General features: G+C 41.1%; 1 protein-coding gene across 1 annotated transcript in view; it reads right to left on the bottom strand.

The window, feature by feature from the left end:
- Mdn1 (midasin AAA ATPase 1) overlaps positions 1-27,452 on the bottom strand; it is a 146,942-nt gene that overhangs the window by 72,050 nt on the left and 47,440 nt on the right. The window contains exons 21-40 of the mRNA XM_042270948.2: positions 24,882-25,029; positions 24,433-24,543; positions 21,296-21,447; positions 20,465-20,643; positions 19,775-19,983; positions 19,148-19,294; positions 16,544-16,685; positions 14,416-14,550; positions 14,199-14,337; positions 13,492-13,630; positions 13,115-13,242; positions 10,676-10,820; positions 8,267-8,396; positions 6,968-7,186; positions 6,154-6,351; positions 4,920-5,128; positions 4,093-4,215; positions 1,795-1,992; positions 528-635; positions 6-194 (exon numbers count right to left, since the gene is read on the bottom strand). Coding sequence (XP_042126882.1) covers positions 6-194; positions 528-635; positions 1,795-1,992; positions 4,093-4,215; positions 4,920-5,128; positions 6,154-6,351; positions 6,968-7,186; positions 8,267-8,396; positions 10,676-10,820; positions 13,115-13,242; positions 13,492-13,630; positions 14,199-14,337; positions 14,416-14,550; positions 16,544-16,685; positions 19,148-19,294; positions 19,775-19,983; positions 20,465-20,643; positions 21,296-21,447; positions 24,433-24,543; positions 24,882-25,029 — 3,148 coding nt within the window. The remainder of the gene's footprint in view (positions 1-5; positions 195-527; positions 636-1,794; positions 1,993-4,092; positions 4,216-4,919; positions 5,129-6,153; positions 6,352-6,967; positions 7,187-8,266; positions 8,397-10,675; positions 10,821-13,114; positions 13,243-13,491; positions 13,631-14,198; positions 14,338-14,415; positions 14,551-16,543; positions 16,686-19,147; positions 19,295-19,774; positions 19,984-20,464; positions 20,644-21,295; positions 21,448-24,432; positions 24,544-24,881; positions 25,030-27,452) is intronic.

Genomic DNA, 27,452 nt, shown 5'->3' with positions numbered 1-27,452 from the left:
CTCACTTTTTCCTTGTCCTCCCTGGTTCTCATCCTTTCTCCATAAACTAGAAACACATGCTGACTGGGATCATAGCAGCCGGGAGATTGGTCAACCAGCATCAGCTGACACCAGCGGAAGAGGTCTCGGAGGTTGAATTCCCAGGGTCCGCCTTTTTGCCCCCATTTCTTCTCCACAGTCACTTCATGATCAATCTAGAAACAAGACATGCTTATTGGAAATGGTATCTATCAGCACTGCACTATGTACTAACATTATGTTACATATACATAAGGGATCTAAAGTGGAAATTAAGTTTTGATTCAAATGCCTCCTCCTAACCTAAACTTCCAAAGGCCAAGAAGACCGTGCACACATCACCGCTATGCCCACAATGTAGAAAGGACACAGCCATCAAGGGGTAGCACACATCCCACTACAAATGTGCAGAATACCGTAGTTTTCTTTCGGTAGACCGGGAATTTGGTAGTCTTGTTCTGAGGAAATGCTAAGTTAAAAGAGCAAGGGAAATACAAGTTGGTACTTACATGGTTATTGAAAGCTACCATTTTCTTAACAATATTTTTGTCAATGGCTGGGAACAAAGTACTGGCAATGAACTCCATGTCAACTACTGTAAGGGGATCCACAAAGACCTATAAAACCCAAACATCACACAATATCAATGCTTTTCTCTAGAAAACGACAACCCTACAATATGCTAGTTCTACTTAACATAAAAGAGCAATAATTGAGTTTTAGAAATTTCTTAGAATGAAGAACTAGTTTCAAAATACAGATAACAGGCTTGGCTTTTAAGCTTTATCTAGCAAATAAGATAATTAGAGAAAAGAGACCTGTGCAATTCACTTTTAGATTACATTTGTTTTCAACAACTTCCTACAAGTATTCTTAAATACTTTCAGATTCAGACTGTTAGTATGAACATGATTGCTTTAAAATTCACCCAACCTTTTTGTATTTGACAATTTTCATAATGAACATTCTTTTTTAAAAGTTACATTTGTGCCTGGTGCCAGTTGAGGTCAGAAGGGAGTGTCAGATCCCCTGGGACTGGAGTTACAGATGGTTGTGAGCAGCCATGTTGGGAATCAACCAGGGTCCTCTCTAAAAGCAACCAGTGCTCTTAACTGCTGAGCCACCTCTCCAGTACAATAAACATCATTAAATGATACTCAAAAAATGCTTAATTATTAATGAACAGGATATTAGAGCTAACATCTAGAGGCACTTTCAAAATTCTAAATTAATCAAACTGTGAAAAATACCAACTAATATAAGCATGTGTATAAACACATCCCTTTGCAAAAATGAATAAAGATATAACATTTTAGATTTTGCTAATGATAGGAAGGATACTGGATTTTATTCGTGGATTTTTTTTTTTTTTTTTGAGACAGGGTCTCACTGTATAGCCCTGGCTGGCCTTGAACTCACAGAGACCCACGTGCCTCTGCTTTCTAAGTGCTGGATTAAATGCATGTGACACCATGCCCAGCTCATGTCACTTTTCTATTCTCAATTTTAATCCTGAAAAACATTACTTTCATTATAAAACCTGTAAAAGATCATCATTTGAAATCATTATGACCAGCCTCTATGCCAGAGCACATTTATGAAGTCCTTATAAGGGCAGTAACCTCACTGTCTTCTAAATGACAACACACCAAAGTCTCCAGGTCGCAGTACACACAGGATAAAGACAGGGGAGGAGGACCATTTAGCAAGTCCTCTGTCATGTAGTTAGTGGACATGCGAACATCAACTGGTTTCCAGGGCAGCAGGGAATCTTACCTGAGTGAATCTGTTAAGGAAAGACTTGGGCAAGCCCTTCCTCCCACCTCCTTGTCTAAAGGGATTTTGACAACCAAAAATCCTGGTCTTTTCATGCTGAACTTGAAAGCTCATGCCTAGCTCTGGTACATAGATTTCTCCTCGATGATCAAAGCAAGCATTGAGTCCTTCTAGTACGGACTGAGAGGCCAGATTAAGCTGTTTGGAAGAGAAAGTGCAAATATTTGTTTCATTATTTCAGTGTATAACTAGAACAAAAGACAAGGCGGTAATTATGGGTAGTCAAGTTTTCTTGATTGAAGTCAGAGAAACTCAGATTGTATTTCTCATATATTGTAAGAGATTTGGGGTAGGTGTAAACTTTATTATATATAAATAATTTTACAAGTATGTATGAATATAAATCCTATATGTGACTTCAAATTTTTTTGAGATTTATCTATTTTATTTTATGTGCATTAGTGGTGTACTAGCACGTATGTATGTGCACCACATGTGTTCCTGGTGTTTGCTGAAGTCAGAAGAAGCTCTTGGATCCCTTTGAACTGGAGTTATAGATGGTTATGAACCACTAATGTGAGTACTGGAAACTGAACAGCCATTCTCTGAAAGAGAAACAAGTGTCTTAACCAGCAAACCATTGATCCTACCCACATATAAGTTAAGATATGGAAATATACAGACTAAACTTAAAAAACCAAACATAACAAAACTTTTAAAATCTTCCAAACACATTTAATTATGTCAATTATAATGAATTTACACTGGTCTCTGTAATAACACCCTCAAATACTGAACAAAATCTTCAAGTGGGTTTCAATTTTGTGATATGACAACACAAAGTGGGTCTACAGTGCTACAGAACAATCTTTTTGTACACTATGACTATGTATTACTCTCATTGGCTAATAAAAAGCTGATTGCCTGATAGCTGGACAGGAAGAGATTGAGTGAGAGCCAGACTAGGAAAATTCTGGGAAGAAGGAGAGTCAGAAGTCACCAGCAAGGGCAGATAAGCAAGATGAGAATGTCATACTGAGAAAAGGTACCAAGCCATGTGTCTAAACAGATACGAATTATGGGTCAATTTAAGTGTAAGAGTTAGCTAGTAACAAGCCTGAGCTATCAGCTGAGCATTTATAATTAATATAGGCTTCTGTGTGGTTATTTGGGAAGCGGATGCTAGGTATTTGGGAACAAAGAGTTGGGACAAGAAACACCCAACTACACTAGAGTTAATGTTCAACAATAGTTTTGTGATTGGGGACATAAAGAATGAAAAGAACTAACTAAATATAGGCCTTCAGATTCTGAGTCAGAGCTCACAGATAGGAGATATGAGTGATCTTTAGGTAACACTGAAAAACTAAATAAATGGAAGAATGCAAATCACTACAATGCAATCATCTTGAGTTATTTCTACCAGAACCTCATCATGTCTTATAAGCACAGTGAAGTCTTCTGAATATTCCCAAATAGAAAGTTCCTGTAAGTGCGTATCCAACTCTAGAATGTCCTGCAATCCCTGAATGCAAGTTTGAATACAGCGAGTGTGGCCTTTAGCTTAAATCTAAGCTTTCTCTTTTGCTGACTAATAAATATTCCCACCTGCTCCCCTCTAGAACCACGGGTATCTGTCTCTCCTTGGTATCTGCCCTGAACAGCAGACAGCAAATCATCTGACTGATTCTCATATAACTCTCCCCTTGTCATCTAGGACCGGGGGAGAGGTGTGCATCCAGTGAAACTGCCATCCCTATCCAGCCACTTTCTGAATTAAGACTGAATACCCCCAAAAGATTCAGTACTTAGCATGTCTCATGATAGGCTTTCAATTCAGATGAGTAATTCACTAAATATATATCTAACTTGGATCATTTACTGATTTTTATACTTTTGTCATTGTGTGTGTATATACATATTCCCAGCTACCCTGGAGCATTATCAAAACCTCAAGTGGTTGACACAATTTATAAAGCACTTTTGAAATAAATGTGAATACGGCAAGCTTGCCAGAGACATGAGAATAAAGAAAGATGTAGTTTTTCTCTGGTGAAAATTCAATATGAAATACATCTTAGTAAAGGAATACCAGTGAACTGAGGAAGACAAAATGAATTACCCTTCTGCATGTGCACTCTGCCAAGGGACATTTCTGACTAGTAATGAAATTAAAGGATATTTTTACTAGTGTGGTCTGTCCTTTCCATGAACTAACTCCTCCATTAAAACACCTGGTTTTGCGTCTTCTGACTGCTTTTCACCCATCTGTGATCCCATCTTGGTCCTGATGCTCACCTCATCCAACACAACCCAATGGCCTGCTTTCAAAGCTGCCAGCAAGGGGCCATCACACCAGGCAAACTCTCCACCTTTGCCACCTTCCACAGGTAGATCTGCTCCAAACAGATCAGTTATGTCCTGTAACAAGAGGTCACATCATTACCAAAGAGAAAACAAACACATAAGAAAGAAAAATAAATCCACTGGAACGTAAAACCATTAACTCTCAAATGATAAATGCTTGGGTGGACCTCATACAATATTCATTCCCTGACCCTGACCTTTTCTCTTTTTCATGTAGTGTCCCAACTATTGTGGACACTCTTGCCAGGAGCCCAAGCATGCCCTAAGAATTTTCTGATCAAAATGCACCAAGTATCAATCTCCTTGAACAGATGCTCAGATCATTAGTTCTTCTTGAAGATTAATTAGGGAGCTTTAGCACAAACATTAGCAAAAGCACTAACAATGCCAGGGCCTTGCTCCCAGATCCTGATCAATTTTTCACCTCTGTCCCACATTTTCATAAGACTTTTAAAAAGTTACTTTACTTCTAAGATTTGTGAGAAAGGGAAAAAGATTAAATGGTAGGTTACATACAGAAATGAGTAGTTCTTTGTCAAAAGAAAACTGGAATTAAAACATCTAAATAAGAGAAGAATACTGCAGGTGCTGGCTATGAAGAATGCTGAAGACTTAGTTTGGATAGTTTTGTGATACTTATCCCCGCATGCCATAGTTTTGGTGCTAAGAGTCATGATTTTTCATCAGAAATCCTTATAAGTAGACAGACAATCCTACTTCTCTTTATCCCATATGCATTTTAGGTTGCCGAAGCTTACCGTCTGCTCTGACAAGTTGATTCGAACCAGGGTATTTCCTGAAGCCTTTGCTAATGCAGCCACCAAACTTGTCTTGCCAACACCAGGTGAGCCCTCCAGGAGAATAGGTTTGCTCAGTTTAGCAGCTCTTAAGAGCCTTTGGGCATTCATAGCTGTGGTGCCTGCACTGAGTGCATAGTCAGCAATATTGTGCCCATTCAGGACAGGTCCTTAAGTAAAGAAAGGCACAGTGAGACACAAGCTGAGTATAACCAAATCCTATACACCTCTCAAGCCAAGGATATCTATCCATCAGATAGGTTACCATCAGTGAGTACTACTAGAGTGAACATGTTTATCCCCTCTTTCAGGATTCTCCTAGTTCTGGATCTATAAAATGCCTTACAGGAATTCTGAAGCCCATAACATACTTTTCTCAACTGTGCCTAGTACAAACCATCTTTCCACTTACTTACTACACACACACACCACAAAGATAGGTCTAGCAGCCGACATCTCTTTCACAAACTATACTTCAAGAACTACACATCCTTTAGACCGTCATGAGACAGGTTTTAACCTACTGATGATGTGTTGTTGCCATGGTAATCCGCAATCATGGTAATTCTGAGGAGGTATTTCCCTAACTATCACTGTGCCTCTGTACATTTCATCTGCTCGATAATTATTACTCACAGAGGCAGGGACTAGACAACAGATGACACTGACATGGAAGTAACAGTCATAAATATTAAGAGTGCTGCTGTAGGAGATGTGTAATCATGCCAGAGACCCTGGCTTCAATCTTAGCACCACAAAATTAATGAACAATATTTGGCAAAGGAAATTTAACGAGCAGAAGAGCCAGGACCAGAAGTGAAATCTATTGTCTCTTACACTTCATTTCTCATTTAACCATTACTTCATCTACTCAACTCCATGAACAGACATTTTCTACGTCTCTGTACAACAGCCAGGTTATGGCAGATGCCCAGAGGGGAAGACTGAGGAAAACTACCAGCTCTTAAGGATTCACAAACCTGTTTTGTAAGATAATACAATTTACAGTTAAGATGCATTATAAGACAGCAGGGCTATGTAGTTCACTTCCAGGCTTGCTAGCTTTAGTGGGGTTTAGAACTTCACCGTGTGAAAAACAATCCTGCATCACACACACACACAAAACTAAGCCCTAACAGAAGTAGTTTTATAAGCTACAGGACGAGAGTAACCACTTATTTAAAACCACTCTTACCTCTTGGTATAAAGAATGGGTGAACTCCCCAAAGGTCATCCACACCAGTGAATTCTTTGGGTTTCAGTCTATCATAAATCTTCAACTCATCTTTCTGACATTCTGTCAGCCGGACTACCTTGGAAAGTTTCTTTATGAGGAATTTCAGACATTCTTCTCGAGCCAAGAGGGCCGTACCAAACCCAGAGGAAGTTACCCCTATAAGAGAGCATCAGGACCTGAGGGCATAGCACCATCAAACCCACTGTGATCAGTGACAGCTCAGACCTTTTCGTAAGGAAAAGGACCGCAGCAGAACTACAGGCTACATACAGCTTCCAATGTAAAGCAGCCCTAAGGTAAAAGAACGCACATCCAACATTCTCCTCAACTTATAACGCAGCGTTTTCAGGGATGAACTGATGTCACCCAATCACAAACTGATCTGGAGACAATATACAGCGCTGTTCGTCATTTGGTTCCTCAATTTACTTATTGTGGGGGGTAGGGTGGGGGATATATACAAGTACCACAGCACATGAATAGAGAGGTCAGAGGACAGCTTGTGGGAGTCAGTTCTTGCCTTCTACAATGTGGGTTTGGGGGATCAAACTCAGGTTATTACTCTTGGTGACAAATTCCTTTATGCACTGAGCTTTCTCCCTGGCTAACCACTCTGAAAAGTGCTAACTTTTTCAAAGAATATAAAGAGGAAAAGGGACTGAGTATTGGAAATATCCAACTGAAGTGATTCTAAAAATAAATGATCTGGCTTTGTTCCCTTTTCCCACTCTCTTCTTTCTTGACAGCCCACTGTCCCCAAGAGAAAACATACCTGAACCTATTCCGTCTATATACACCAGGCATGCGGCGTGGACAAAAGACGTCACAGGAGAGATGGTCTCTAGCCTTTTCACAGCAGCTTCCTCCGCCATTGAGTTCATGAAGTTAACCCAAGACAGAATATCTCTGATACTGACCACACACTTTCGTCCAAACTCCTGGTGAGTCAGCCAGTCAATGAAATCCAGCATCACCTCAGCTATGTCAGCTCCTTGGAATAAAGCAAAAGTAACTGTTTTCTGAGACATCCCAGAACAGAGGGGAGGCAAGGTCTATGCTTCTTAGCTTCTATGAGACATTTTGTGAATGTGCACCTGTTGGTATTTCTTCTACCGTAATGGGTACTGCCAACTTTTCAGTGGTGCCTGTGATGTGACACCTTGTACAGCCTTGGTGCAGTGGGAAGGGGCTTGGACCTGCCTAGGCTCAGTGTGCTGGGCTCTGCTGACTCCCCATGGGAGACCTCGATTTGGGGGATGTGGAGATGTGGGGTGGCTTAGAAAAGAGGGCTGGGGGGTGGGAGGAGGGAGGATCTGTGGATAGTATGTGGAGTGAGCAGAAAATTTCTTAATAAAGAAAAATGAAAGAAAAAAACACATTAAACCAATGTAAACTTTAAAAACCCATTTAGACTTGATGTTTTAGGACTTGCCAACTCCAGTACACTTGTATATGAGTTTTTAAATATCATTCTGATTTCCTTTGTTTTTAGGTGTTTATAGTAAGATGAACACTTGAAAGCAGAATAGAGTGAAAGATTCACTGATGACACATAAAAATGAATATTCAAATAAAAACTCTTCAAGGTAGTAATGATTAAAAGGGTTAAGGATATGGCTCAGAGCTTAAAGTGATTGCCACCCAAACCTAAGGGCCTATACTCAGATCCCCGGTGCCCACATGAATGCTGGGTAGGCATGGTGTCCTGCTCTAATTCCAGTCTCAGGAGATAAAGGAGATCCCCAGAGCGACTGGTGTATTATGGAGAGCCTCAGCGAGTAAGGTAGAACAATGGCAGACAGTCCTAACTTCAGTCTGTCTCCACGTGTCCACACACAGGTAAACTACGCATACATACATATACAAATAACCTGTGAAACTATAAAGAGAAAAACATTGGGAAAAGACTTTCAGAGATGGTAAGAGTCAAATGCTATATTTCCCAAGATTTGCCGTGGTCCTATTCCTGCCTTTTTCATTTTTATAACACACTGATTAAAGTTACAAATAATTTTCATACAAGACTTGTCACTCCCCTCCAACCCATCACCAATACTACCTGCAAACTCACCTTTGTGACCTATTCTGCCCAGAGACAATCCTGGACGAAGATTATGATTTATTATTTGAATTAAGTCTTCACGCCTTGTGCTTTGAGGGCACCATATTTCTGTAAATCGGTTTCTTAAGGCAGGAGACAGCTATAAGAAACACAATGGCTAATGAGAATTAAAAGTTTTTGAAGTTAAAGAACTAGTCCTTTGAAAAGAAGTGACTCCAGCAAATAGTGGCTCCTCTCTCATTCCCTCTGCTAGTGAATAAAGTTTAGCGGATCCTCACAGATGTTACCACATTCATCTCTAGGATACCCTCACACTGGCATTCTCACCCCTGTTTACTGATGCTGTGGAGAACTTCAGGGCCTCAAGGAGCAAGTGGTAGCAATGGCAGGCAGGATTCCAGTACCAGTCAGTCCCTTTACTTTCTATTCAGTTACACAAACAACTATCTTCCCATAGAGAAGTGCTGTCCTGAGGCTCAAAGTGAGAGGAAATACAAAGAGGCATGCATCTCACCTCTCATACAACAATTTGTTTTGCTGTTGCCGTTGGATAGCTTCTGTTACTAGTTACATTCTACTTTCCTTTTCCAAACTCAGAACGGCTAGTGACAGACAGAAGTCTGCAGTGTTACAGGTGCATAGTTATTCATCATCAACTTCTTAGTAACCATCATCTCTCTGGTCTATTACTCAGAGGTCAAGAACAATGTCTGTATCACGGAACAGCTCAGCTAGGTTCATGGTCGCACATTCACACTGGCCTTCTATGACCAATGTCTTTAGTACATGCTCTATTAAGAGCGTACCTCATTCTACCTTAGGTAAAAGGTAGCCAGCCACTTTGTGTTATGCAAAGTGTAAGCTAACCTGGCAGGTGGCAGGAAAATTAACAATCTTTTTGCTGTTGATGTTTTTGGGGAGTGGGTGGGAGGGTGTTTTGTTATAAAATATTACAGTTCCTTATTTTATAATTAAGCCAGTTGTTTCTGTAAGACTGCCATATTTACACACACAGTAAACGCATGACAGGAGAGTTCACAGCACACAATGGTCTTAAATCTGAGCAGAGGTGTATCAGGCAGTATTCACTGCCATCCATATTATGTGTAGAAGCGAGTGACACTCACAGGACAAAGCATGTATGTCATGTGTCTGAGCAGACTTCAGCGAAGTGGTGTGGTGCAAGACAGTGAGAGTTGCTAGGAATACTTGGGATCATTATGTATTGATTTTGAATTAGTTTTTGGTCTTTATATATTCAGAAACCCTTTACTGTTGACAAATTTTTTCATGATCGCCCCCATTCACTGACACAATTCTTTATGTGGTGACAAGCCAGTTTAAGAACCTGAGCTCAACATATATGATACGATATACTTCCTGCAGGAAAGGAATGATGCGGGTCTAGCCCTGGTGGTGTCAACCAAATGGGTCTTAGGGTTCTTAATAGGGCACCCTGCACTTATTAAGACTGTTCTAAGTGTATTCAACTATGCAACATTGTTTGTTTTCATTTCAAGTGTTTGTGTGTTCATTATGTGTGGGAGTGAATGTAAACAATCCTGAAACCAGATCTCTAAAGCACACTAACATTCTTTTCTTCTGATACTACTAAAAAAATAACATGTTCACATTTCAGGCACCCAACAAGTTATTAAAGAGTCGTAATGCTTCATTGAAAATCACTTCATTTTTCTTCTTATAATTGACCAGTTACATAATTCTGCACTTCTCACCAAATAGCTCCCTGAGCTTTTAAAACCATAGGATTGTTAGTTCTTGCCTGATTCTAAGCACAACCTTCTGAAAAGAAGGAACTGTACTTACAATGTTGGTGATTTACATAACTTGCAAGAGTATAAACATGTTTTATCTATAAAACCACATGTCCATGTTGGCTTCAAGATGGTTGTAGACCCCCTATCTCCAAAATGCTGAGATCCTAGGTGTGCACCACCACGGCTAACACTGCTGTGACGTCTCTTTGACACTTAGCAATCACTCCTAAGACCACTCTCGTATTTAAGAAAGCCAAGTTCTATCTGTGAACACATTCCTAGAAGGCTGAGGCAGCGAGTTCAAGAGCTTGTTTATGCAGAGACTCTGTCTCAAACACAAATACACATGGACACTGAAAGAGAGTCTCTCAAAGCAAGGTATAACCCAGAACAGTTAAAGTGTCGGGCAGAATGAGAGCAACTCACAGGGACAAGTCAGTGAAGAGAGAAATTCATGACATCTTGAGCACATAGAGTGAAATGGCAAATACAGAAATGTCTATATGGTTTTTCAATAATAGTGATTATAATCATACATACATTTTTATGAGTTTTTAATACAGATGTAGTACAACATTTTGGGTGTCCATAAGCTGAAGTAAAAAACTAAACCAAAATTCTGCTCCAAGAAGAATTTTACCTCTTTTTTCCCAAAGTCGCCCCCAGGGTTCATGGTCGCTAAGATCCGGAAATGTTTCCCTGCAGTCAAGAGCTCTACTTCATTGTCCTTATCTTCTGGGCTGCCCTTCTCAGCCAATACCAGAGACTTTTCCACTTCAAGGACACTAAAAGAAAAATTGGGACAAAATATTAGAAAAGGCTTTTGTACTCTATTCTGTGGATGCCAACATTCTTTTAAAAAACAAACTAAGTCCTTTGAGGAGGTAACAGGTTCAGTGGTGTCTGTGTAATGGAGTCCATTATGTAGCCTATTCTGGTCAAGAACTCTCCATCCTCGGCCCGAATGTTGGGATTACAGGTATGCACCATCATGACGATAAGTAACCTACTTCTCTGTTTTAAGTTTCTTATTTATTTTGGGTGTGCATGTATGGAGGCCTTTGAGTTCCAGAGCACAGAGGTGGAGGTCAGAAGACAACTTCTGGGCACTGGTCTCTCCTTTCACCAAATGGGTTCACAGGGATCTTAACCCAGAGCCATTTCACTAATCTAGGAACATACTTTTGATAAAAACAAACCAATTCCTTTTTCTAGACTGCCTTACTAATGGACTATCATGACAATGGGTTTTAAATGTGTCTTAAATGCAATGGTTTACTGTTACACAATTTATTTTGTTATTTCCACTTTGGGAAATTTCCAAAGTGGAAATAACAAAATACCAACAAACAAGGAAGTGGTGAACAAGATGCTGTACATCCAATGCTATTAGTAACAAAAAGAAACCCACAGGTAACATACACTGTGCTATGGATGAACTTCGGAACACTAATACAGAGTTGCATGGGTATGGTGGCTCATACTGGGAATCCCAGCACTTGGGGAACTGAGGCAAGAGGATTGGTGTTGTAGAATATTATTTTAAGCTGTGTTACTTTTGTTCATGTGGCATTTGTTTAAATCTGTGAAGCTGTGTTACTTTGCCTGTCTAAAACACCTGATGGTCTAATAAAGAGCTGAACGGCCAATGGCGAGGCAGGAGAAAGGATAGGTGGAGCTGGCAGGCAGAGAGAATATATAGAAGAAGAAATCTGGGAGAAGAAAGAGAAAAGGTGGAGCCAGAAAAAGAGAGGAGAGTATCAGGGGCCAGCCACCCAGGCACACAACCAGTAACAAAAAAGGAAAAGCCCAGAGGCAAAAGATAGGATAATTTAAAGTTAAGAAAAGCTGCCTAGAGCCGGGCGGTGGTGGCGCACGCCTTTAATCCCAGCACTCGGGAGGCAGAGCCAGGCGGATTTCTGTGAGTTCGAGGCCAGCCTGGGCTACCAAGTGAGTCCCAGGAAAGGCGCAAAGCTACACAGAGAAACCCTGTCTCGAAAAACCAAAAAAAAAAAAAAAAAAAAAAAAAAAAAAAGAAAAGCTGCCTAGAAACAAGCCAAGCAAAGACTGGACGTTTATAATTAAGAATATAATTAAGAATAAGCCTCCATGTGTGAGTTATTTGGAAGCTGGGTGGTGGGCTCCCCAAAGAGCAAAAACAACTGACAACAGATGGGTGCCAGAGGGATGCCAGTCTGGGCTATAAGGTGACTTCCAGACTTCCAGAGGCTGGGGAGAGAGCTCAGCTGACACGGGGCTTGCCGCACAAACATGAGGGAGGGAGGACCTGAGTCTGGATTCATGGGACTTGCTGGCAAGAGTATAGTCAAATTGATGAGCTCCAGGACCAGTGAAAGACTGTCTAAAACATAAAGTGGACAACAACAGAGGAAGACACCCAAATGCTGATTATTTCATCCATACTCACGTTTACATGCATGAACATAACATATGAAACAAGTATTAACACAGAATATATGAGAATAAAGGCAAAGCTGCAGAGACAAAGTTAATTGGTGGTTGCCTGGAATGGGGGTAAAATCCAGAATTAACTGTTCAGGAGAGATCCAACTACATGGTATTAATGTTAACAGGACTGTGGTGACTGAAAATCTCAGTTAAGGTCACTAAACACTGAACTGCAGTTATAATATAAACAAAGTACATTTCATGATATACAATACCTCAATAAGAGAGAAAAATGGGTACCACTATATTAGGACTAATATTGGTCTAAGGTTGTGGAAATGCCTTACAGTTATCAAAGTTAGGATTCTAATACTAGCTTCATTTAAAATATTAAGTAATGAAGTGTAAGCATATAATCTGCTTAAAAAAATCATTTTAACTCAAGCTCATTTGGTTTTAGCTCTATCATCCCACACTGATTGTTTCTGATTATTGAGGGAAAAAATAAAACAACAAACTAAACAACCATCTGATCCCTGAAGCCCAAAGAACAGCAACTCCTGCACATCCATCATTTCCTATGCACCAAGAGTGGAGAATTAATAAACGCAGGAGACCAAAACCAGGTCAACTAATTCATCAGTAAAGACAAGCCCCTCACTTATGTCACCTGTTCAGTCTTTCCAAGACAGAGTCATCAGCCAATGAGATCTCGTCTAAGAGGAAAAAGCTGTCCTCCTTCATGGCCAGAACCAGTGGTCCATCATGCCACTCAAAGAGTCTTGTGTCCGATTCTTCCTATGGTTTGGAAAAGAAGCAGGAGGAGTTAAATACACACATAGCTACATGTCTGAGGTAAAACACACATTCTTTAAGAAGAAAGGGTCTAAGAAAAGGACAAAAATTTGTGAAGATACCCTACAGACCAGTGAAGTGATACACACATACATAAATCTGAACTAGAGCTTCCACTACAAATCCAATTACATGAACTTCACAAACCACAGTTCTTTAAATAAACATATCAACACTTGCTACTAGACAAACCTTGTCATTTGGCTTCTGTCTCACTGGCCTTAAGCCCCCCAGGAAGTCTGATGTTTCCATGTTTAAGTGGCAGTTGACTGAGTATAGTTTCCGATTTGCCAAGGATGCAAACATTTGGCAGATGGTAGTTTTCCCACACCTATTAGAAATATACACCAGATTAATAAGCAGCATCTGTTCCAACTACATAGCCCCAGACATTGTATCAGCAAGAGGTGAGCCGATGAGATCTCATTACAAGCCTAATTCAACTGAGGATCCCTGCAAGCCAGGCTCATGCTGTCCCTCTGCAGACCACCAGTGCCCTCCCGCATCCTTTGTACACAAAGCCATCACTTCATTCCTTCAGTTCTACCAACAAAATCACGGGAGAGGAAGAAACACAATCCTCAGAGACTCTCCAAGAAACACTAGTAACTGCTCTCCACACCTACTGAACACATTTAAAAGAATAAATGGATAAAAATAGTTCCCAACGACACAACAGGAGAAAACACTTGTTTCCATAAGCAAGGATTTAGTATGAAGGTAAAGAAAAAACAGATCTTGCTTTGAAGGAAAAAGGGAGGGAGGGAAAGAGAAGAAGACAACAGTGAGAAGGAAAGGGAAAGAAACTCCCAAGTGCTTCACCCAGCCCTGCAGATGTAACCCCGATCGCACGGCAGTAAACTGAGACTTCTCAATGAGCTATGGCTTCAGAGCTTTACCCAGTGTCTCCAACCAGCAACACAGGTTCACCAAATTCCAGTGCCCTGCCCACCAACACTGCCAGTCTCCGCATGCCTTCGGTCCACACTACATGGCTGAACTGAGATTCCAACAGACTTGACTGGGTAGACGATTTACCTGTCAAAGCAGAATAGAACTGTAGGCTCTAATGAGCACAATTTTATTCATGTTCCTATGGGGTTTGGGTCTACTCACCCAGTAACTTCAGAACATTTTCTTTGGAGAAAAGAGACTGAGGACACAATTTTTTCTTGAAATGTTTTTCAAGGACTTCTTGAATTACATCAGCTTCCTCCTGCTTCCTGACTCTGCCTGCCAGAAGCATGAAACCTGAAGGTTGAAATAAAGGGACAATTAAGTGTCTTGTAATAATAGTGAAGAATGCTGAGAACATGAAGTAAGGGTAACTTTCACCCGCTGCTGCTGGAGCAGGGATCTAAAAACTACCTTGAGAAAGAGAAGAGCCCATTATACCATCCCAGCCACGCACTAGAGCCAAACCCCAATAATGTGATTATCAAGTACTTCAAACACAAATGAGCAAGTGTGTATACCAAAGGACATACAGACGTTCAGAGCAGCTATCTTCACAACAGCCCAATTAAATGATCCAAATGTTTATGAGTAAGAGAGTTTAACGCCTTATGATGGGTTGCCATACAATTTTAAGGAAAAAGGATGACATGGTCCCTCTGTACACAAAGTCAGAACCAAAAGTGTATACACTGTAGGATCCCATGTAGGTGAAGCTCATGGGAAAATCAGAAATGATTACCTCCACTTACAAGAGAAAGAAGTCAGGCATGGTAGCACAAGCCTGTGATCTTTTGAAAGGCGAGTCAGATGAGTTAAGGCCAGCCTGGGCTATAGCAAGTCTTAGACTATGGACTACAAAATGAGTCCCTTCCTCAAACAAACAAATGAAGGAAGCTTCTGAGATTTGGGGATACTCTAAATCTCAGTGTAAGTAGTGACTTACATGGGTACATACATAGATAAAAATGCTTCATCATGTGTTACTACTTTAAAAGCATAAAAATGTGTTATCTATCCCCTCCAACAGAGTCTCATTATGCCACCCAGGCTAGCCTCAGTCTAAGTGCTAGGATTATAGAGCATTGGTATCACCAAGGTCCACAGGGGCATCATAATCAACAGACTGTCAATTGCCACCTTTAACCATGACAGCTCCTAGAAGTGTGCAGCCATTGTGCTAACCTTGAAGGCCTAATAGCATCTTGCCCATCTAGCCTTGTCCTTTCTCCGAGTTGTCCTCTCCTACAGTCCTACCTTTTATTCCAAAAACAAACAAAACAAAACAAACTGGCTCTAATGGATAAACATTCTTTGACCAGATTTAAATTCACTCTGAGGCAGCAGCAACTTTCTTACTGCTGACAGGGCACTGTGTAATCAACCCTAAGAAATTATCCACCAGGCCATAGATACTGCTTAACTCCACCCACTTCCTGTCCTCCAAAAGCTCATTAGCTCCTAGGACAGGACTGAAGACATTAGACTGTGTGTGTCTGCCCCATGCCCCAGCCAGGCCCAGCCAGGTCTTCCTGGCATAGCCATACTGAATAAACTCCTTTCCCACTTCACCACTTTTTCCATTAGGGTGTTTGAAGGTAAGTGGCCAGAAGTCACCTTCTAAAGGACCATCCTCCCAGAGCTGGGATCCTGTCCCATGACCCTGTATAACAGGACTAATCCCCAGCGAGCCACCACTTTAGTACCAGAGGGGGAAATAAAAAACTCTCACAGGCCGATTTTATTTATGTTCCTTATTTTAAAAGGTCCATATTAACTAATGACTTTCCAAACCAAAAGAGTACAAAATGCGTTCTTTGATTCATGGCAAATAACATAAACTCTTTCCATGCATTAAACTAAAATAACCAGATCAGTGTTTGGACTATCTTTGGTCACCACACCAAAGGCAACAAGCTACCAATCTCCTGTGTAATTTCTAAAGGGGCCATGTTAGAGCCCACCTTCCACACACAGCCACGAAAGTAGGTTAGAAAACCCACAGAAGCTGGGCATAGTGGTTCTTGTCTATAATCCCAGCACTCACAGGAGGTGGCAAGAGAATCATGAACTTCAGACAATTCAAAGCTGAAAAGCAAGACCCAGCCTAAACTAAGAAAACCACAAGGAAGCAGAGGTCTGCCAGAACCATGATGGTTGACAAGAGCAAGGAAGGCTGAGGGAGAAAGGCCGCTTCTGGAACAAATCAGAAAATGAATGTACCATACACAAATTGGAAAGCATTTGTTTTAATAACACATCTGGCATCATTTTATGATTTAAAACATACCATCATTGGCTAAATGTTGTAGCCAATCATAGTCCTTCTCAGTCTGCTCAGCCAATCTGTATCTTTCAGCCCATCGGAACAGATCTCGAAGGGCAATAAACCCCTGCTTTCCAGCAAACACCGAGGACCGTCTACGGTAGGACTATTAAAGTATAAAAACAAATAACTGATTCTTACTATACTAAATAGAAAGCATAAATTATATCTTACATAAATTTTTTAACAAATTCATTTTATTAGATTTAACTTCTCAGAAATGCAAATGACCTACAATTATCTGGAAAAAATGTTCAAACTAATAATGCAAAAACAATAAATAAAGAAATTCCACCTCCCATACAGAAAAGAGAATAAACAGTATGAAAGATAAAAGACAATCGGGCTAGGAGACAGCAGAACATGTGTGATATGAAAGAGAAGGAGGACATTGGGGATAAAGTGGGAAAGAGCAAGAGGCAAGGGGAAAAGAAAGGGCAGAGGGTGGATTAACTGAAACTAAAGATGCAGGAAAGTCCCTTATGGGAACCAACTACTTTGTAAATTAATTACAAAATAAAACTCTGAAAATTAGAAGAAATTTGAACAGAGGCACCTGCATGGGTGAACAACACTCCTCTCAGAAGACATGAGTTATAAAAAAAGATCTGTGCCAGATATGAGATAACTGCCTATGAGTTGTTGGTCAACACAACACATGCCACTGCTTTTGGTTGCCCGCTATAAATAACTAGATGGTAAAATCCTACTACTGAAGACCCAGCATACTTTGGTTGTAGGACAAAGAAATTATGTTGGGACTGATCTGGAAACTTCCTCCCTGCCAACTAGCTTTCAGAGTATAAAAGGGAACTATACAGTTTGCTGGGGAAGAAAAAGTGAGTAATAAACTTACCCAGCAGTGGACAGAATGCCACAGCACTGATCTGCCAGGCAAACTGTACCCACTAATGCAGCAGTGCCATGATTATGCAGGTAACTAACTGTATTCTGATAGTATTTGAGGCCTGCTCCACAGGAGGGAATTCATACCGGGTAATGTAAACCTGATCAAAAGCCATGGCTAGTGAAGACATAGGTCCTAGGGAGCGATCTACTATGGATACTTTACTAAAGAGACATTTTGTTATCTGCCTTCTACTTTTGTTTATAAATTAGTGCCCTTTTTAACCTTGGTCAGAGAAAGTCTTTTAATAGTGAGCAACAGTCAATGTAAAGAGTTAATAACAGTTCGAATGACTATAAATGTTCAGCCCTAAGTGGGACATTTATATCAACTTCAGAAAGGCTTAGGAAATATCATGGAAAAGGAGGGAGAAAGAATGCAAGAGCTGGAAGATGGGGATGAGCACTGGGAAATGCTAACATCTGACATGGTTGCACTCATGAATTCAGAGCAGCTATGGGTTACCTGTATAACAAGACCAAACAAGTCAAAATTCAAACATGGATGAAGGAGGGGCTCACAGGCCCCTTCTAAATGAAACTGATGCACTACTGGCAACTGATGACTCCTGAGGGAGGAGGAATCATTTCTTTTGAGGAGAGTGGATACTGTTAAGCTGCCTGTGCTCATGCAGACAGCATTAACTGGACCCAATGGGTTGCAAAACACAAACAAAAACCCACAAGACACATGAAGTTGTGACCAAGAATATTAATACCTTTCTAGAACCCAATTTAATTAATTTCTGATAAACAACATCCCCCTCAGGGTTTCTCTGTGTAGCCCTGGCTGTCCTGGAACTCACTCTGTAGACCAGGCTCGCCTTGAACATTAGGCACCTGCCTCTGCCTCCCAAGTTGACAAACCTTAGGGGCTGGCAGAACATTTCACTAGTGTGTGCAATGCCCTGAATCTATCACCAGCCTTGGGGTGGAGGGAACCAACTGAAGTTTTATAGTTAACAAAAGACAAGTATGAAAGGTAATCATGTCTGCCACTCAAGTGTTATAACCACAGATTTAACCAACATCATCTCTATTTTATCTGTAAGCACGGGTCGGAGATCAGTGCTCAAATGTTGGTTCTCTCCTTGCTGCAGTGTGTTCTGAGGATCTAACTCAGGTCGACAGGTTTGCACAAGTGTTGTGACCCACTGAACCAGCTCGTTGGTTCATATCTTTATTATAAAGGAAAACAAAACAAAACAAAACAAAAGTCACAAGTTCTAGGCTACTCCAGGCAACATAAAAAAATAGTCTTGAAAAAATAAGTAGTTTGCCAAAAATTGCAAGTAATATACACAACTAGGGAACTATTATCCTATAAATATCATAAAAATTTACAATGATAAAGTGCTGATTTACAAAGTACAAACAGAGGAGCTGGAGCTATAGCTCAGTAATAAGAGTCTGCACAGCACACACGAGCTCTGGGCTCAATTCCCCCAACCCCTGGAACACATACGAATAATGGATAGTAACAGGTATATTTTAGAACAAGATCTCCCCAAAACAAAACAAACCCAGCAAACAAACAAAAGCCTTACTCTCTAAAACTAAATGGACAGACGTGTTCCTGCTTGAGAGAACTATCAAATTGTGATGCCAATGCTAATCAATGTAATCCATCTAAATTTAAGTTCAGATGAGGACATGAAATACCTGAAGGTCCAACATGACTTTAACCAATTTACTGCAGTAAGACGGCGGCAAACTACATCGCTTGTGCAAGATCGTTTCCAACTCAGAACTGGGCAACTCATCAAAGTGTAACTCCACAAACCGGTTCCTGAAGGCTCTAGACAGCACCTAGGCAATGTACAAAAATAAAATGTGTGTGCATGAAAGGTCTATTAATAATGAGCACATGACTAGATAGCCAACACAAAGTGATCGGCCCTAAAGTCATATAGACATAAACAAAAGAGACTCAGCAGCTTATTTATGTATTTGTACCTCTGTCTATCTACCAATCTATCCATAATATATCTATACATGTAACAATAAACAAAGAAAAAGAGGCCATCAATTTGACAGGGACTTGGGAGGAACATGGAAAAGGATGGAAGAAGAGATAATGGAAGTGGTTGGAAAAAGGAAAGGGAGTGATGTAATCACACTTTAATTAATATCTTATTTTTAAAAAGCACCTATTTATTTGATTTACAAAAATAGCAGCCCTGCTATTCACCACAAAAATGCAAAGAGAGACCAAAATGTCCCATTCCTAACAAGGAATTTACCACTCCACGTAATAATTAACAGATTTTGGAAGCAAATGTTACATACCTTTCTGCCTCCATAAAGCCCTGGGGGATTCTGAGTGGCAAAAAGCATGAAGCGAGGGTGTGCCCTAACAACTTCCTGTGTTTCTGTTATGAGCAATTCCCGGTTATCATCCAACAGTCTGTTGAGTGCCTCTAACACATCAGTAGGTGCCAAATTTAATTCATCCAAGACAATCCAATAGCCTTTTCTCATAGCATCAATAAGAACCCCTAGGAGGAAATGACAAGGATTAAAATGTATATGTACAACCAAAAGTCCTACACAATCATTACAACTCCAAGCAAATTACTCTCTGCAGCTAATTGTGAGCCTCAAACAATCTGTGATACTATTGATCCAAGAAATAAGACTTGCAATTGACATGGTTTTTTCCTACCCACAAGAGAAGCCAGGGCTGACAAATATCTCTTGTTCAACCTGTTAAATTTTCTCTCTCACATCTAGTTTTATCAAATCACCAATTCTCATTATCTATTCCAAACCTCCCTCTTTACCCTACTCATTGAATCTCTACACCTTGTTTTGTTCAAAATTTGGCCCAATGCAGGAATTCCACTGCCCTATGAATTAGCCTTAACTATCTTCTATTATAATATAGTTCTTGTGCCTCAATTAGAAAAGACTATAAAAATAAGAACTGGGTCTAAAAGCATGAAAACCTACATCCAAGCAGTGTAGTAACAACACTACCTTCACTGAAGACAAGCTTCCCGGAGGTGTCAGACGTATAACAACCAATGTATTCTTGAATATCTGTGTGCTCATGATTGTTGATTCGCACACAGTGGTTGCCAGTAGCTGCAGCCAGCCACCGTATCAGACTTGTTTTACCAACTGATGTTTCACCCTGTATGAGCACTGGATAAGTTCTGTAAAACATTAGTCAACAAAGCAATCAGAAAAAGAGACAAGAAGAGGAGGGAAGCTAAAAAGAGTACCTTTAGATACTCATGCTAATAATAAGAAGGTTCTATGGTTTTTTGTTGTTGTTTGGAGATAGGGTCTCACTACGTAGCTCTGGCTGGCCTGAGTACACCAGGCTGGCCTGGGACTCAGAGAGATTTGTCTGTTTCTGCCTCAGTGTGCTAGGATTAAAGGAGTGTACCACCATGCCTGGCTGAACATATACACATATGTGTGTGTGTGTGTGTGTGTGTGTGTGTGTGTGTGTGTGTGTGTGCGCGCGCGCATGTATGCAAGTCTACCAGACATGGGTGATGGGTGCTGGGAACCAGACGCAGGTCCTCTCAAAGAATAGCAGGCAGCAGGCACTCACAACCACTTAACCACCTCTCCAGAAACACAAAACAACTACAATGATGGTCAAAATCACGTCTTTAAGTCTTTCCCACCAGTCACACAACCACAACACAACCTAGGGCAATGATTTTTAGAAAGCAGTAATTCAGTTAGCCAAGTGAGTCCCAGCAAAGCTCTGTCAAAGCTTAGGGAAGCAGGCTAAGTAAACACTGTGCCTCTTGTAGGAACATCATAGTAGCAGGAGTGAAAACCCACACATACCCTGCAGAGACCACGCGGACTATATCTCTCAAGTTCAGCTTAACAGAAGATGTCAGAACATATGTTTCATCTATTGTAGGCTCCTTGTCTCCAACTGAAATCCAGTAGCCTTCAACCTGGATAAGGCGGCCACCTTTGGGTTCTGGAATAGGCTATAAAGACAAAAGACTCTGAGAAATGACACAGTCCTATGTCAACGTTGGCATTCTTTCAGAGGGGAGTAAAGTCCTTATTGAGAACACTACTTTGCTCTGGGTGCTTCCACAGAAATCCTGTGAGCTAAATATAAACACACAATTACTTTCAAGAATGAGAACAAAATTTTTTTGAATTGGTTTTAACATTAGGTAAGAGTAGAAAGGTTTAGTTAAAAATAAAATACAGAATCAAAATATTTTTTCACATATGTGGTTCAATTCCCTCACCCAGTAAAAGGCTCAATTTTTTTAAATCAAAAATATCTAACATTTTCTTCAAAAATGGGCCAGTACTCTGAGAGAAGAGGTTTTACCCTACTACATTCTGGATCACCCAGAGGACACAAAACTACCCTCCATAGAAACTGACCCTTTATGTATATGCTGGCTCTTTTTTTGTTAATGTGACACAGGCTAGAGACATCTGAGAGGACGGTATTTTAATTCAGACTACGGTACATTTTATTTAATGACTGATGTGGGAGGGCCCAGCCCACTGTGAGTGACGACATTCATGGGCTGATGGTCCTGGATGGTATAAGAAAGCAGGTTGACCAAGCCATGAGACACAAGCCAGTAAACAGCACTCCTCCATGGTCTCTGTCTGCTTCAGCTATAAAGCGTAAACTTTTCTTCCCCAATTTGCTTCTGGTCAGTGTTTATCACAGCAATAGAAATCCTAAGACAACAGGTAATATGGGCAATGGCACAGCCATTCCAAGATGTCTGTAGGTTAAATTACACAAAGTAAACTTGAGAGGTTTTATCTTCTCATGCTTTTATAGCATCTAATAGTGAAGCATGTATTATTTTTAAAATGTTGAATCCAAATTAACTTCAAATTCCTGTCTTTCTCGTCCTAATGAGCAAGCAATAAAAACAAGTTAGGGAAAGTTTCTCAGCTTCTTTAAGCCTGACGTTATTTTGTAATATCCTATCAAACTCAAATGGTTGTTGCTTTTAACAGTATCGCCACCCCCTCTAACACCTGTGGTGGCTTTAAATGAGAATGTCTGAATGTCCGGACCCCAGTTAACGAAACTGTTTGAGAAGGATTTGGAGGTGTGGTCTTGTTGGAGGAGGTGTGCCACTAGGAAGCCCATGCCAGGTGCAGGTCTCTGACTACTGCCTGTGGCTCAGGATGTAGGGCTCTCAGTTATTCCTCCAGCACTGTACGTGTCTGCTTCCCACAATGATTATTATGGACTAACTCTCTAAAACTGTAAGCAAGACTCCAAAAAAATGTTTTCTTTCTTAAGAGTTGCCTTGGGCTGGAGAGATGGCTCAGGGGTTAAGAGCACTGCTTGCCCTTCCAGAGGTCCTGAGTTAAATTACCAGCACCCACACGGTGGCTCACAACCATCTATAATGAGATCTGATGCCCTCTTCTGGCCTGCAGGGATACATGCAGGCAGAACACTGTATACATAATAAATAAATCTTAAAAAAAAAAAAAAGAGTTGCCTTGGTCATAGTGTCTTTTCACAGCAATAGAGCAATAACTAAGACAAACTCCAATGATTGGCAATTAAAAAAAAATATTCAAGATATGGGTAGCCTAAATAAAAAAGCAGGTTAGAGACACGACACATAAGCCTGACAACTGGAGCTCAATCTCCAAAACCTATGTAAAAAGCTAGATGTGGTGATGATCATCAGGAATGCTAGAGCCCCTAGAGATGAGGTGTGCAGACAGGAGAATCAGCCAGCAGTTCACAAGCCAACTAGCCTGGAGTATTCAACACAGAAGCAGCATTAGAGAATTAGAGCCACCCTGACTCAGTTCAGAAGGAAAAGGCCAAGTGCTGCAAGTTATCCTCTGAACTCTACATGCACACTGTGGCTCTTGTGTGCCCACACTCATACATAAAATTCATTAGTTTTTGTTTTAAGGAAAGCTGGGGATAGGAATACAGCTCAGGGGTCAAGTATTTGACTACCATGAATGAGATACGAGGTTTGATCCCAGCAGTTTCCTACCCACAACCAGGAAAGCAACATAGTAATATCCTTGTACAATGGCCTCACTTATACAAAATATTTATCAGAATTTACCTCAATGAATCAATAAGCTCACACTAGAATTTAAACATATAATAAAACAAATACATACAGTTACACTTTGCTTGGAAAGGGCTATCTATAGAATTTAAATCTGAAGTAAAAGTAAAATTTTCACTATCTAAGACATACATTGTTGGAACATGATCCAATAATGGAGATGTGTGAGGAGAATTCTAAGTGCTTGTGAGAAAACAAGTCTTGTGACCTCAGTTTCTTCAAAACATAGAATTGTTCTTAGAATGTATTTTCATGCTCTTCCCAGGTGTAGTGAATAGGAGAGAGTTTATTTAGGATTATTCATTACAACTGGCTATTGTTATTTGTTTACATGCCTCTGTGGAAAAACATGTTTTGAACATGTGATTTGTCCTTGTGATTGTACACTTTACTCAGATGACTCCTCTTAACTCTCAGAGTATAAATTGCTTGATGCTCTGAATGAAGTTGGCTATTGCATGAGATTTAGTCCACCTCATTTTTAGGCTCCATTCTCCCAGGTCACACTGCCTCTGTGTGTGGAGTAGTGATGATACACAAATACACATCTATAGTCTTTTTAAATGTTTTGCTACAAGGAGCTGGAGAGATTGTTCAGGGATTAAGAGCACTGGTTTCTCTTCCAGGACCCAGGCTCAATTCTTAACACCTGCGTGGTGGCTCAGAATCATCACTAACTCCAGTTCTAGGGGATTCAATGCCCTCTTCTGCCCTCCATATACCAGAAAAACAAGTGGTCCATAGACATACATGCAGCAAATACTCTAACACACGGAATGAAAAAAAGAAAGAAAGAAAAGAAATGTTCCTCAAATAGCTAAATATATGATCATTCTGCCTTGCTTCTATATTAAACAAGTTGAACGCCAAAGAACACACCTGTTTCAGCAGACTTTTGACATTGCCAGAAATAATGTATTGACAGATGAGCTTCTGAACTACTGGGTGTGATGCCCTGTCGAGCTGTGTTAGAAAACCCAAACAAAAGCCCTAGAGAGAAAACAAATACAGATAAATACAAGCTGGCCTTATGTGGGGAGTAAAATTTAACCTCCTCAACTACTCTGGAACCAGCTCTGTAGACTCAGGTTGGCCTTGAACTCAAGAGACCCGCCTGCCTCTGTGGGATTAAAGGCGTGTGCCAACACCACCTTGCCTAGAACAACTTTTTAACGTGATAAGGTGGTAGAAGAGCAGGGTCGCTCTTGTCCAGAATGTCACAGACAAACTGACTGACAAGCACTGGCAGACACGGCATTTGCAACCCGCCTCCCTCCCATTCATGGGGAACCCATCCACCCAGCTCCTCAGTCAGACAGTAGAAACACCTCATAGAGTGAGCGCTGGATGTTGCCACATGGGTTGGAAGCTGCAAACCGTAAAGCCCTGCAGAGGGTCCGAAGGCTGTAGTGAGGTCTGTGGCCAGTGCCATCCACCAATTTGGTCCCAGACTCTTTCCGCAATGCAGTGTAGAAGCTACAAAGAGGATAAGGTTCAGGCAGTTTTATTAAACAGTAATTATTTTTCTGCTGTCTACCTCTCTATTGAAACTGCAAAGGCTATTTTCTTTTCTTTCTTTTTAGTTTTTTTTTTTTTAGTTAGACAAGGTTTCACTGTATAGCCCTGGAACTCACTCTGTAGACCAGGCTGCCCTTGAACTAAAAGCTCTGCCTGTTTCTGTCTCTGCTGGGATTAAAGGAATATACCACCACTGCCCAGCATCCAAAGGCTATTTTCATAGAATAGAAATGGTCGAGCTTACATTCAACACCCTGCAGCATTCATCAAAACATCTATACAAATCTATTTTTCACATAATTTGAAGTGTCTCTTTCAAACACTGTAATGAGTATCTTTGCAAAATCAGGAAATGCAAGGTGTTACTTCATTAGCCAAAAGGAACCAATGGTAAGTGATAAACTTGTGTCTTATAAGGAGAATAACAAGTGAGAGACAAAGTAAGGAAAGACTGATGCATATGCAGTGTTCCAGAGCAGGCTCTTCCCAAGAGGCAAAGGAAGACCAACACACCGTAAACAGAATTCCTGAGATTTCAAATACCACAGCTCTGTCTATCTTAGTAATGAGAAACTGTTACAAAGCAGGGAGACATGAGAACCCCTGGTATATATTGTTAACACTGTTATCCTTCCCAAGAGAGAAGACTGAAATATGAACCCCTCACTGCAGTTTTGTGACTGGTGATCAACTGCATGCACAAAAGAAACCAAACACAAATCAAATGAAATCCAAGCCCCTGCCCATGGATGTGCAGGGCAGTTGTTCTTTAAATAAATCCCTGTGACTGACACATTTTACATAACTCTAGTGCTTCATTTGATAAGTCTGTCTCACTTTTATGTCTTGTTTGCTTTATTCACTGTAGCTCCCTAATTACTATTTGCAACTGTAGAAATTCCATAAAAAGACTCAGGATTCTTTTGCTTTTTTTTTTTTTCCCTTAAAAAGGGAGAGTCTCAGTAGCCCAGGCTGACCTTTAACTCACAGCAATCCCCAAGAGTCAGCTTTCCCAAGAGTTAGAATTACAAGCATGTCCCACTAAAGCTGGCTCTTCTGTTTTTGCATGTCCCTAGCACTGATCTATCTATCTATCTATCTATCTATCTATCTATCTATCTATCTATCTATCTATCTATCTATCTATAATATATATAAAAGAATAAATAGTTGTATGTATAAAAGAAACAAGTATAGACACCCCCATACCCTCCCCTCTCGGTAGGCTCTTGCAGGCACCACTGTGAGGAGGAACAGATGATGGAGACATGGGAGTGATGGAGGGGAGGAGCAGAGCTGTGCATGTGCTGTGGAGAGAGGTGGAACTGGTGAGGTGACAGCAGTGATGGGCATGAGTGAGGGCTGAGGTCGATAGTGGATCAATGTCATTGCCCAGTGGGGTCAATGGGATGGTGCAGCAGCCTGAAGCAGATTCCAGCTCAGCCCCTGAACAAACCGCCTGGCCGCAGCATCACCCTAGCTCAAGGCAACAACAGAGGCCTGAGTTCACTTTCGATATTGAACCACTGTGTCCTATGATGCCACTGAGGGCCATGAGTGGGTCAGTGGCTCTAATGTGGCCAGGATCTGGGTTGACGTCTGAGTACTGTGTTATCATCTAATGATGTGCAATGTTCACGGCCTGTGCCGTGGCCTGAATTCATGTTTATGTCCGTAGGTCATGCTGCGCAGGGGACCATACTGATGTGAGTGGCCTGCAATGCCACCTGAGACCATGGTGGTGCCCAGGTCTGGGCTGGCATCAAGGGCCATGTCTGGGACCCAAGTTCTGTTACAGTAGGAATCTGAGTTAATATCTGTGGCCTGTGTTACCAAGGAAGGCCAAGTAGAGGTCCCTCGCCTGTGCTGCTGCCTGAAGCCATGCTGCCACCTGAGACCATGGTGATGTCCCAGTCCCTGTAGCCACTGAGGGCCATGACCAGGAGTCCATGGTCTTATTGCAGCCAGGTCTGTGCTGATGTCTGTGGCCCATGCTACAGCCTGATGCCACACTGATGCCTGTGGGCAATGCCACCTCTGCGGAGAGCCACACAGACATAAATAGCATGCCCTGTCACCTAGGGCAATGGTAATTTTTTTAAATGTCCAGGCCCATGCTGCCACTGAGGACCATATCTGCATCTGTGGTCTTACTGTGGCCAGGTCTGTGTTGATATCTGTGGCCCGTACTACCACTGAAGGCCACTTGGATGATCATGGTCTGTGCTGCAGCCTGAAGCCATGTTGATGATAATGGGCTATGTTGCCGCTGGGGACCATACAGATCTGAGTGGCCTGTGCTGCCATCTAAGGCCATGGTGATGTCCCATTCGGTGCTGCCTCAAAGGGCTATGTCTGGATTTGTGGTCTTACTGTGGCTG

This window comes from Peromyscus maniculatus, chromosome 2, assembly GCF_049852395.1.
Source record: "Peromyscus maniculatus bairdii isolate BWxNUB_F1_BW_parent chromosome 2, HU_Pman_BW_mat_3.1, whole genome shotgun sequence".
NCBI lineage: Eukaryota > Metazoa > Chordata > Mammalia > Rodentia > Cricetidae > Peromyscus > Peromyscus maniculatus.
This window is presented reverse-complemented; position numbering and strand designations above follow the sequence as displayed.